We start from the raw sequence: 12,727 nt of genomic DNA on the forward strand, positions 1-12,727 counted from the left end.
CTTATTCTGATTTCTATATATCTTCCTCTGCAAGTGTTGAAATGCTAGGACTGCCTGCCCCACGACATTTAGGAACACTGGGTTCCCAAATGTGACACTGGCTTCCCATGGGTGCAAGGCCATCTCTTCATTGCCCATCCTGACTTTGCTTGTACCAGCCATGAGAATCTATTGACCTGTATAGATGGTATATTACACCGATGAAGCTAGCCAAGCTCTATAAGGCAGATAATAAATGCTGGAAATGCAAGGAAAAAGAAGGTACCTTTTATCATATGTGGTGGGATTGTAAGAAAGTGAAATGCTTCTGGGATATGATATATAATGAAATTAAGAAAATGTTGAAATATACATATACTAAAAAACCGGACGCTTTTCTGCTGGGAATTGTAGGTACAGACATTAACAGACAAGATACTAAGCTTTTCCTATATGCAACAACTGCAGCAATAATTTTATTAGCACGGAAGTGGAAACGAGGAATTACCGACAAAGGAAGAATGGCAACTGAAGTTAATGGAGTATACGGAACTGGTCAAAATGAAGGGAAGAATCCGAGAACAGCTGGACCAGAAGTTCATCAAAGACTGGACTAAATTTGTAAATTATTTGAAAGACAACTGTAGTCAATCAAACACGTTGGTAGGACTGCAAGAAGCTTTGTAAGGAAAGGTATAAAAATCACTGTAGAGAAGAATAAGAAAATATGATGCTTTGATGTTTTTGATTTTAAAGCAATGGTGAAGTAGTGAAAATGCAGAAATTTGAAATGAAAGATAGAAAATCACAAGGAAGGTTTGAAGGAAGTCATGGCTCTAAAAAGCCAAAATGTATAATATAAGAGGAGAGATTGTAATGGAAAGCATTATTGTAAAAGTAATAAAAATGATATGGGAAAAAAGAGAGAATCTATTGACCTGCTGTTGTTGCTGCTGCAGCAGCAGCAGCAGCAGCAGCTAATAGGGCTGGCCTCTTAGTTCATGAGCTGCTTGACGTTGCATCCTGCTAAAAAGGAGCACTATGCATTAGGGATTCTTGATTCCCCATGTGCCAGAGAGGAAACAGCTGGGATCCTGAAATTGTGCCTGGAAGCAGCTGCAGAAGCGGGTTTCTGACCCACAACCAGGGGATAGACCCAGAAGAGATATGAGAGCCCCAGAAAGACTCAACCTGTGTATTAATCGAAATGGACTGGAAACTGTGTAAAAAAAATGCCAAGGCTCAGGAACTGGGCTGTTTGATTTACTCAAGAGGAAGTATTCTGAGGAAACTTCTAAGCAGTCTGTGGACTCAGCTACACAGCTGCAAATAAAATGTTTTAAGTGCGTTGTAAAGTGCATTATACAAATGTGACACTCGATGGTGATGGTGAGCTATGGCAAATTCAATATATTTTTCAAGAAGCATTTTCAGAACATTTTTTATATATGTCTAGATTCCACCTGTGTGTTTGGAGGCAGACTGGTGTTCATGCTCTTTGGACTGTGGGGTAATTTACAAAAAGACTCTTCCTGCAAGCTCAACAATGATTTTGAAATGAGTTCAATATTTGTGAATTCTGATGCAACATATGCCTATGTATTTAGCTGTCCACATGGAACTCTTCCTCACAGGTAACAACAGTGTTATTCAATCAGGAATGTGAGAGACATCCAGAATTATGTTTACAGTGGTACCTTGATTCCCGAACTTAATCTCTTCTGGGAGTCCATTCCACTCCTGAAATGGTTCAAAAACCAAGGCGTGGCTTCCGATTGCCTGCAGGAGCTTCCTGCAGTCAAGCAGAAGCTGCGTCGGACATTCAGCTTCCAAAAAAACGTTCGCAAACCAGAACACTTACTTCTGGGTTTGCAGCATTCAAGAGCTGATTTGTTTGAGAGCCAAGCCGTTCGAGAACCAAGGTACCACTGTATCATGGAAAACACTGCTTTTAGTTCTGCCACTTTATCTACTCCTCTGGTTCTTAGTGCGTGCCTAAACAAAACTATATTCGACTTCATTGAGCAGACTGTTGCACATGAAAGTTCAACACCATAGAGCATTTGATTTATCCTCAAACTGCAACAGACTAATAAGGCTATTTCCTGGAGTATTTTCCATGTGATTCATGGTGGAATTTTTTTCTAGTGTCAGATGCACATGTGCAGATTTTCTATAGCATCTCTTTAAAAATTCACAAATAATATGAAAGGTTTTTTAAAAACCACCTATGAAGGTGATTGTGAGGAAATCCTGCCTATACATCTCTTTGGAATGCCCCAAACTGACATCTAGGCCTTAGATGAAAGCTAAGAATAGCCTCTGAGCATCTTTAGTTCTCATTCATTACTTCCTCCTTCAATGCCCTTTATGGCTTCTCAGATCCTGTATTTGTATTTTCTCTGAGGTGAATGTACTTCATGGCTGTGTCCCAGAAAGTGCACTGTAGTAGCATAAGGAATCAGTATTTTATTCCTAGATATAACGAGAATAAATGAGAAAGACTGATTGTCATAACTCTTAAAGTATAATATTTTCTACATAAGCTGCAGAGCACGCACAATTTGTTATTAAAAGCGACACTAGGTTGCATTCCTTATGCTTCGTGAATTCTCCTTGAAAGATTTGGACATTTTAAGTGAGTTCATGATCAATTTCATGTTATATTCTTCCTTATATGCTATCTATAGTAGGAAATAATAAAAAGTATCCCTAAATTGGCCCACTTTTGAGCACAATAGCTGCTTTTAAACTTTCCACATGTTAGCCATATATTTTAAATTTTAAATAAGGTACAGTTTATGAGCTAATGGATTTAGCTTTGAAAGTGCCAAAACTTTGATCAGCGCAACTAAAACAACTGAATGAAAACGTTAAGGTTTTCATTGCATGTTTTATAGATCAGCATGCATTATTTACATTATGACAGGAAGCACAATCACTAATGAAAAGTTTTATTATCTGTAACTAGAAAAATGGTACTTAGGAATAAAAGAAAAGATTAGATAACAAAGGAACATTTGTGGCGGTAGGTTTTAAGACTGCTTTGTGAACTCTTTAACTGGGTTGCATTTTCTGTAGTAGTACATGCTACAGTAGCTTCTTAGCGTGGCATGTTAAAAATTAACTTTGCTGGATTTGAATGGGAAATTAGTATAGTTATTTCTGTATAGATGTGTAGTGCATGCTTGCCATAAGCTTAGGTATATATCCTGTATCATTTAAAGGTTAAAAGTTAATGCACAGAACTAAACCTTTTTTAAAAAGATGTATGACTCCAAAGGGCCTGCAGAGTGCCCACCCTCCCAAAAACAGTGGGATGCTCTCTCTAGGGAGACCTGCCTGTTGTCAACATTGATATATTTTCAGTACCAGGTCAAAATGTACTTCCACGCCCAGGCATTTAGCTGTTAATTTTTATTTTGTGAGGTTTGATGGCTTTGTTAGTGGCTGTTTAATAGTTCTTATACTAATGTTTGCAGTGGCCGTTGGATGTTTTGTTTGTCTTGAATTTATATAGGATCACTTTTAGTCGGAGTTTCTTTTTGATCCTACCTACTTTTTTTTTTATTACGTTTTCTGTTCCAATATATAAATCACCTTGAAACTTTATGGCAGAAGTGATTCCTGCAATGCTAAGTTGACGCTCAGCCTGGATAACACAGCTGGTTAGTGTGGGGAGCCAATAATGCCAAGGTTGCAGGTTTGATCCCCATATGGGACAGCTGCATATTCCTGCATTGCAGAGGGTTGGACTAGATGTTCCTCAGGGGGTCCCTTTCAACTCTACGGATTCTGTTATTCACTGTGGGAAGTGTAAATGTAAAATGGCTTGTAGCTGCTTACAACCAGTTGCTGTGCTCTTACCACTGGTGCTCTTACCAACGATACCTCCACCACCAATAGAACAATTTAGGGCACAATCCAAAGTCGCTGCTGCCAAGACCCTTTGGGGCAGCAGAGCCGCTGCCACATCTGTAGCCCTACTGTTCATGACAGCAGAAAGTGGGGAGAGGGCAATTGGGCCCAGCCCCTGCAACAGCTCTAGGCAGGCACAGCTGTTGGATCAAGATTGGCCCAATGGCATCTCCAATGGCAGAGAGACCAGCTCAGGCATTTACCCTCACTAGATTCAACATGCTGCCATCTGCCTTATTGTAGGGCAGATTCGAGGGTAAACCATACGCAGAACGAGTCTGCCACTGCAGCTTGATGGAGGTAGAAACTGCCTCTCATGCCTTGTTATGCTGCCGTTTCTACGGGGATATACGCTCGGTATTTATTACCCCTGCTATGCAAAAATCTCCAAATGAATCCGAACTTCAATCTCTAAAATCCCTTGTAGAGGACAAGGACCCTGAGATCACGCTAAGGGTAGCCAAATTCTGTGCGATTGCCATAAAACTTAGGGAACAAGCTGTGCTATCATAATGATTAAGGCCTTAAATGATAATTTAAGGTTATATGTTAGTGACTAAGTTTTAATTTATATATTTTAACTGTTGCTATATCTGTATTGTCCCTGTTATACCTAATTGCAAATTCAAATGTACCCCATCATGTTTTATGACCTCCTTGACCAGCTCAGGGTCCAGTGAATCTCTGAATAGCTCAGCCCCACCTCTGCCCCTCCCTCAGAATGTTCCATTTACGATGGACTCTGCTGGTGCTGATACTCCAGCATGTGGACGGAGGAGGTCAGCACCCATGGAGTGTCGCTTGGGTCACTTCCTGTCAGAGCTTGGGTCACTTCCTGTCAGAGGCTAACAGGAAGCTGGCTCAGCTGGTAGATCTTAGCCAAAAGGTGCCGCCACTCAATCCAACACCCGCCCGCCCCCAACAAGTCTGGTGTAAGAAGGGCTTGGATTGCTCTGTAAGTAATTACTTTGAATATTTCAGTGGAAATTGTGCACAGGTGTGTGCACATTTAGGAGCAGTCAGTGAGGAGGGACTGCATCACACACCTGGCCTCCCAGCAGCAGGCTCTGATGCTTACCAGGAGAGAAAGGGGTGCTGTGATGGATGTTGTGTAGGCACATGGATGCACTCACACAGCACTGACCACCTCACCTTCTCCTAGCAAGTGGCAGAAACGTCGCTGCCAGGAGGTCAGGTGTTCAGTGGTGCCTCCTCTCACCCAGCACTCCTGTGCACATCAAGTACCATTCCATTCAGCAAGATGACACTTGATGACACTGCAGATGACGCTGGAGCTGGCCCTGAAGTAAATTACTGTAAAATGCAGACAGCCCATCATTTATTGTTTAAGAGGGTTAAATCTTGATTTTATTGGTGCCTTGGTACAGAGTATGCCCGCTGCTCAGGCATATCATGCGGTCTTATCCCTAAAGTCCTATATAAGCAGCAGTGCTAGAAGAAAGAGCTATAAGATCTAGGTCATATATAAGGCAGGATGTTAGCCCTGCTGGAGAAAAATACACACATGTGAATTGATTAAAGAAAAGGTTTTTAAAAAGAAGCTTTAATCAGTGTAACTGTCAAGCTGGTGAACTCTAAAGTCCTTGGCTTAGACTGAAACGTCACACAGACGAGAAATGCCTTTCTGACTAAATGCAAAGAAACTTTGTATTTCCATTCAAAGTATATCTCACTTGGAAACGTAGCACAAATATTCTTGTTGCCCTTGCAGAGTGGGTATTTCTAAACATTTCCAGCTTTACCCATTTGTTGACAGACCTTGTGAGCTGTTTTGGAAGCTGTGTCCCTACAGCCTGCCATGTCAGTTTTCATATTGAAAATTTAATTGTAAAAGGGCTTTGACACTGAACTTTTATAAATTTGTTCCAACTGACCTTGTCTCAGTTATTTGCCAGCCTGGCATAAAGCCACAGAAATTGTTATTTGTTCTCGTGCAGTAGGTAGAAATACTGTGAACAAGTAGATAGAAAGGACCTGACATTTTACATGAGCGAAAACGAAGAAGCAGCTTTAAATAAAGAGATTAACAGGCCTGCCATAAAGCCCAGTTTCTTCCAAATGAGCTAGCTTTGCCTTGTACAAGATTACTTGGTCTGCTTGCATTTTCGTTTTGTTCAGTGAAAAAGGAAAACATTTAAGCATATTTTTACTTCATCTTTTCTTTTTTTGTATAATTTATCTGGACACAACCTATTTAGCCCGCAAAGTATTTCCTAAACAAGGGAGCTGGTTTGGACATCACTGTAAACCATGGTTGAGATGGGAATGACTCAGAATAGCCTTGGGCTTGTGCATCAACAACCTACCTCTGACCAGTATGGCTGCAAGAAGAAGACCAAAAGCTTTTGCTTTCATTACTTTACATTACAGCTTGCCATTTTTTCCTGAAGCAGGTGATGTGTGATTAATCTCGACTAAGCCTTGTTTGACAAAAGGCAACTTCAGGCCATGGGCTTGAACAACAGTATAAAGTTGGAATGTAACACTAAACTGCTGTTGATCAAAAATGGAAGCAAAACTTGCAGCTGCTACAAGAAATACCCCACCTCCCAGTGCTGCTTTTCCCTCTTTCGCTGTCTAGTTTGTGTATTATTCCTTTACTTTCTGAGGAACTCAAAGTTGCTAGCATGTAAAAGTACTGAAACAATATTTCAATTATAATCCCCAAATTAAATCCAATCTCAAAACCACAAAAAAATTCAGTAATAATTGCTACGCAACCAAGTGCCAGATTAAAAAAAAATCAGCTCTGGGTTCCTTCATCCTTACCCAGGAAGGCTTCAATTCTATGAAGTTGGTTACATCACTGTTCTGTGACTCTTTTAGTTGATTCATTGAAGGTATTTCATTCCTATTGGGCTTATCCATTTCTTGTGGTTCATTTCTGAGAACGCTAATCTAAAGAACAAAGCCCCCAATGGTGCAATAGGTCAGTGTGTCCGGCTGTTAATCCGAAGGTTGGTGGTTCGAGCCCACCCAGGGATGGCTGTGGGGTCCCTTCTAAAGCTACAATTCCATGACCCTATGAAATAAAACTACTACTACCTCCAGCTGTAATGTTGCATCAAATATTCTTCCTGATGCATTTTGGTTTGGGGTCCTTGGGTTGTGCTATAACGCCTTTCTCTCTCTCCATGCAATCTAATCCAATCCATCTATGAAATCCAGTAACATTAATATTGATGCAGATACAGGATAGGCTATGGATTTTTTTTAGAAAGTTCTGTATTCCTTTAAAGAGGGATATGACCTCTGATCCTCCATATGCTATTGGACTCCCAACTCCCATCAGGCCCAGACAGCATGGCTGATGGGGCTATAGACCACCAACAACTAGAGTGCCACAGGTTCCCTATGCCAGGTTTAAAGAGATTAGCACTGGATTTGTGTCCCTTTTCTTTTTCCATCCCTGCAAGTGCAGGAAAGTGAAAGACTGTTAAAGGTTCGGATGCAAAAGCAATGGAACTAGGAGCAAGTGAGGTAACAGGATCTGCTGATCACACTGTGCTGGAACCTTTGTTTCAAAACCACCAAAGAATCTATCTTAGCTGCTGAATAGTGCTGAGAAATTATATCTGCTGTGCTGACTGCCTTATGCAGTAACAAATAGACTGTGTGCATTGAGGACTTTTGTGGTTTTGCTATAACCCTGCATTGTTTGTTGAAGGAAACTGGTGACACCTGCACTGTGGCATTGTGGAATAAACCCTGTTGCTTTTCTCCAGGATTCTACATTTATATTAGTTAAGTGGTCTCAGCACTGGATTTAGCGGGGGGTGCAGGTGGTTCCCCCACACAGGGCAGCAAGCTGAGGGGGCACCAAACTATGATGTAGTGCACTTGAGAGAATGTGCAAAACAGAAGGCGAGAGGAGGGAGGGTGGTGGTTTCCTTGTTCAGGGTACCCTGGTGGTCTCCTATTGCTGGCTCTGCAACAACCAGAGCAATTAGGAGTTCTTTCGTGCCTTTAGATTCACCTCAGGAAGAACATTAAGGTCAAATAAAGAATTTGCTAACTGAAAAGAGACCTTTATTTGCAGCTTGGATTTGTAAAACATATGAGGAAGGATGATTCAGTACCCCCCCAGAACCATTCTGTCACACATTTAAGTTTCTTTTACCCCTGGTAGAGCTGCCCAGTACCACACATGGAGAATGGGCCATCACCTTTATATTTAAAACATCGATTCAGTGAGGCAATTTATAATAGTGCTAAGAATGGCAAGTCACATTCCCCCCCCTTTTTTTGTAGCCCTTTCTAGCTTACAAAATGGTTTATGATTCTTAACCCATGTGCTTTCAAGCTAGAAATGGCCAATTGGAAGCCCAAAAGCTGAATCTGGTCCATGAAGTAATTCTCTTCCATATCTGGCCCACAGCAGACCTTAATCAAAGTGTGGTAAAATGCTTACAGTTGTTTGCAGCATACAAAAGGGAAGATAAAAGAAAGTAAGAAAAACTGGGATATTATTATTCTTAAAAGCAGAAACTTCCTACTTGCTCCCTGGTAGATTCATTTATTAGCAGATTTTCTCCTGCAAAATAATAATAATAATGTTTCTGCATTTTTTTTAGACGCCTTGATGCTAACCATATCAGCCTTGTGCCCCCCAACTGCTTCAGTGGCTTGGTTTCACTGAGACACCTGTGGTTAGATGACAACTCTCTGACAGAAATTCCGGTACAAGCTTTCAGAAGTTTGCCAGCACTTCAGGCAATGACACTGGCTCTGAACAAAATATACCACATTCCAGATTACGCTTTTGGAAACCTCTCCAGTTTAGTGGTTCTGTAAGTTTTCATTGCATTTCAAAGTGTAACATTTGAACCTTGTCATTTGCATCTTGAAGTAGTTGGTTTAATATAATATGAATAAGAGAGAAAGAAGTAGATGCAAGCAGCAAAAATGTGACATGATTGATAGAGCCAAAAATTGGTTAACAATTGGTTAATGTGGCTAGTTGAATGAAATAGAGGTTGAGATTGTAAATACCACTTCATTCTTCCCTTTATTCATGAATCCTAACACACACATACACCCATCTGAATAATATGGCTTCTTTTGCCCATGTAAAAAGATACAAAATTCGAATTCATTGCCATTTGCAGTACTGAAACAAATTGCTGGCGAATAAGCTTTGATTGCACTTGCTGTTTCAGTAGAGTAGATAGACACTTGGGATCCAGTCTCTGCCACTTGACTGGATCACTTTAAAAACAATTTAATATGGGTTACAAAAAGATCTCTCCCATCACCTATAGAAGCACAAAATGGAATGATACAAATTATTATCCATATGTAGATATTTGAGTCTGGATCTGGTGAAAAGATCCGGACTGAGCTTTCCGAGTCTGGTCTTCCCTGTCCCATCGCCCAATAACTGCATGCAGGCCTCTAAGGAATTGTGACAGTCCATCATGTGTAGGCCCAGATGTGCAATCTTGATACTACAGTGTTATAGTGCAGCAAAACATTTAGCCTCAGCCTACATGTGTTGGACTCCATGTACATAGGCTGCTATATAAATGTGCTAATTCAAGATGCAGTCTTGGGGAGAAAAGCAAGCACACCAGGGGGTGATGGGAAAGCATGATTCTGATGCTCTCATTCTTCATAGATTCAAGCCCAAGGCATTTGGGCATCTGAGGCAATATACCCTCTGCCCCTCCTGCAATGGAGGGGAGGGGTGTGAGGCTCTGCAAAGTACTGGTTACCCCCCTTTCTCTCTCCAAAATACAGAATGGGCATGGCCAACATGCAAAATTCATGGGCTGTGATTATGCCAATAGTTAATTTTTTTAAAAAATGGATATATTGTTCTTTTTGTGTCATATACCCAAATACTATGCATGTTTTTGACACTATCCTTTCGTATGTATAATTCACATATAATCCCCCCCACCTGTCTGAAAGAGCTGTTGCTGAATTCCCCCTTGCCCTGTTACTTTGCAGTTTAAACCTGCGTAATTCAGCAAGTTATGTAAAACTTCAGGTCAGTGTGAAATCTGATACCATCTTCAATGGGAGAAAAACTGGGCCTACTGTCAATAAAAATGTAAATCTAATAGTAGCTTTTGGCAATGCTGTTTTGGGGAGAGAATATGTTTAATATGGGAGGCAGGCCTATTTTCCATCAAGGTTGTGGTGGGTGTGGTTTGTTAGGTTTCAGTAGTTTTACTTGGGTTTACATTTTTCTGAAAATTTTGTGCGGTACATCTTCCCATGGAATTTGTAGTAACAAAAAACACAATCGCCTATTATAGTTATAGAAAAGCAGAATGTGCTCACTTCAGCCGCACATATGCTAAAATGGGAATGATAACAGAGAAGATCTTGAAAAGCAAAACTTCTGCCGCCACCCCGCTTTCAGCTGGAGGGAGGCTAGGAGAAGGGGGGGAGGAACATAAACAAAACTTGGGTATGGCTGGCTTGGCTCAAGATAGCTTGAGTGTGTAGTTGCAGTTCCAGTTCAGCAGCAGGCAGAGAAACCTCCCAGATACAAAGACATTGTAAACCGTGGAACCTAACTTGGCATAAATTAAACTGTGCTAAACTGCACTGTGTACAAACAAATAGCTGATTAATTTATCCAGGCATTCATGCAGGTCTACATGCATATTCCTTGTGTCATATATGCTTAATTTTTATTATTATTATTATTTCTTCTCTCCCAACCTAAACATTATTTTAGATACGTGTGCTAGAAGTTTGTTTTAAATTACAAACATAACCTGCGTAGTTGCAGTAAACATAAACAGACACTTAAATATTGGTTTTGCAACTATTGCAACTATACCAATTGAGTCTGTAATTTTTAAATCAGCTTTTAAAGCCAAAGGCCAAGTGAAAGCTAGTGGAAAGGTAAGAGGTAGAAAGCATTCGTTCTCATTATTACCTTTGTGAGAACAGGACTTGCATATAAATCATGCCAGCCTTTTTAAAACAACAGCAACACTTCTTTTAGATTTTTAAGCATCAAAATGTTTTCTTTTATGTCTACTGCATATAGCTTGTTTTTCTGACTTGTGTTCTTAATGTTCTAATGCAGGCATCTCCATAACAATAGAATCTACTCCCTGGGAAAGAAATGCTTTGATGGTCTCCACAACCTAGAGACTTTGTGAGTTGACCTTTTATTTGTTGTGCTTTGTTTTCAGTGCTTTCACTGACATTATGCAAAAATAAAAAATAAAAGGCAAACCTTATTTTGGGATTACTGCAGGTTCAGGATGAACATTTGTGATGAAACTATAAAAGTACATTTTGATGTCTAATTTTTTAAATGGTTTTTTCCAATTAGTAGGCAATGGAACATAACAGTGACATTGTAACTTACTTATCGATCTTTGCATATTCTTAAATTGTCTATTTTGGTAGATTTTTACCCAGATTAAACTTTTCACTTGGTTTATATTTGCTATTGCAGATTTAAATACACACAATTCTAATTTGCAACAACTGGCAATGCCTACAACAGTGTTCTTGGTTTGGTTTTGCATTTTTTTAAAAGGTGTGTGTGTGTGTGTGTGTGTGTGTGTGTGTGTGTGTTCCAGTAAGAGTAAGTTAGGAAGCTGACATGTTTTATAAAGCTCAGCTGTCACTCTGGCATGCTCAATTGGGGAAGTGGATTTAAGATTATTTCTTGGGAATAGATTAACTAAGCACGACGTAATCAAAACTGTGGATGGAGTGTTTACAAATGCTCATAAACATTTCCTACTCATCTCCTACTCTTGAAGTTCTATGAAGTTATAGACTTATAAATACAATGCAGATAAAATATTTCCTTGCAAAAAAAACCCTGTATAATTCATTCATATATCTAACACAGCTATCGTGATTTGATTTTTTTTAACATCCAGGGATTTAAATTACAATAATCTGGATGAATTCCCCATCTCTGTCAGGGCACTCAGAAACCTGAAAGAACTGTAAGTACTGAATGCAAAGTTTCTTAGAATCCCCTTTTCCTCCTGTAGATTGCTTTGTTTCAAATGCTAATCGCTTTGTTAGCATAACTGTATATCCATGTTTGCTAGAAGTGCCAGGATTAGCAACACATCCTTAATACCTAGGAGGGGGGAAATCATTCTGGCTTTCCAGCTTCAAGTGCACCTTTTGTCGCCAAAGCTGGTAGTATTACAGAAGCTCTACAGAAGCTTCTTCTCGTGGCCAGGACTCGGAGCCTCACTTGGCTTGACTTGACCACCATCAGAGAGAAAGAAAGGTGAAAGATGGAATCCTAAATACTTCTGCATTATTACTGGGCCCTCCTCTGCATACTTCTGAAGATGAAACTGGGGCAGCTATGTAACCAAGGGTCAGTACGAACTAACTAGTCTACTCTGGGAGATTGCAAAATGGCCATTCCATGAGTCATAGCAGCCAAACAGACCTGAACTTTGGTATATTGATTGAGTTGTGTCCAGCATTAACTCCACTCAAAGTAGACTCACTGAAATGAATGAATGACCATTAATTGGTCTACTGTTGAGTAGAGCTTGGGGCAAGACTGAATTGATTGTATATAGAATATAGGCAATATGTAAATAATGAATACGACATTATTCATACCCAGTGGAGACGTTCTACTTTCTAGTATACTTCTAAGGTACTTTCTGACATTATTATTTTATTGATCCTCATAGTTATGAGGATTTTGTGGAACTAACATGCAGGTTTTGTTTCTGGTGTATATGGGTAGATGAGTGGGGAATATGATTCTTTACATTGTGATGGCATGGCACTACTATTGGTCCCATCAAAAAGCAGATACAATAGGCAAGATATGCTTTCAAGGCACTCTGTA

General features: G+C 40.0%; 1 protein-coding gene across 2 annotated transcripts in view; it reads left to right on the plus strand.

The window, feature by feature from the left end:
- Nucleotides 1-12,727, plus strand: part of LGR5 (leucine rich repeat containing G protein-coupled receptor 5) — a 78,412-nt gene that overhangs the window by 44,570 nt on the left and 21,115 nt on the right. For both annotated transcript variants that reach the window (XM_053407106.1, XM_053407105.1), the window contains exons 5-7: nt 8,493-8,708; nt 10,967-11,038; nt 11,781-11,849. In XM_053407106.1, the coding sequence (XP_053263081.1) occupies nt 8,493-8,708; nt 10,967-11,038; nt 11,781-11,849 (357 nt within the window). The remainder of the gene's footprint in view (nt 1-8,492; nt 8,709-10,966; nt 11,039-11,780; nt 11,850-12,727) is intronic.

Source organism: Podarcis raffonei, chromosome 10, assembly GCF_027172205.1.
Source record: "Podarcis raffonei isolate rPodRaf1 chromosome 10, rPodRaf1.pri, whole genome shotgun sequence".
NCBI lineage: Eukaryota > Metazoa > Chordata > Lepidosauria > Squamata > Lacertidae > Podarcis > Podarcis raffonei.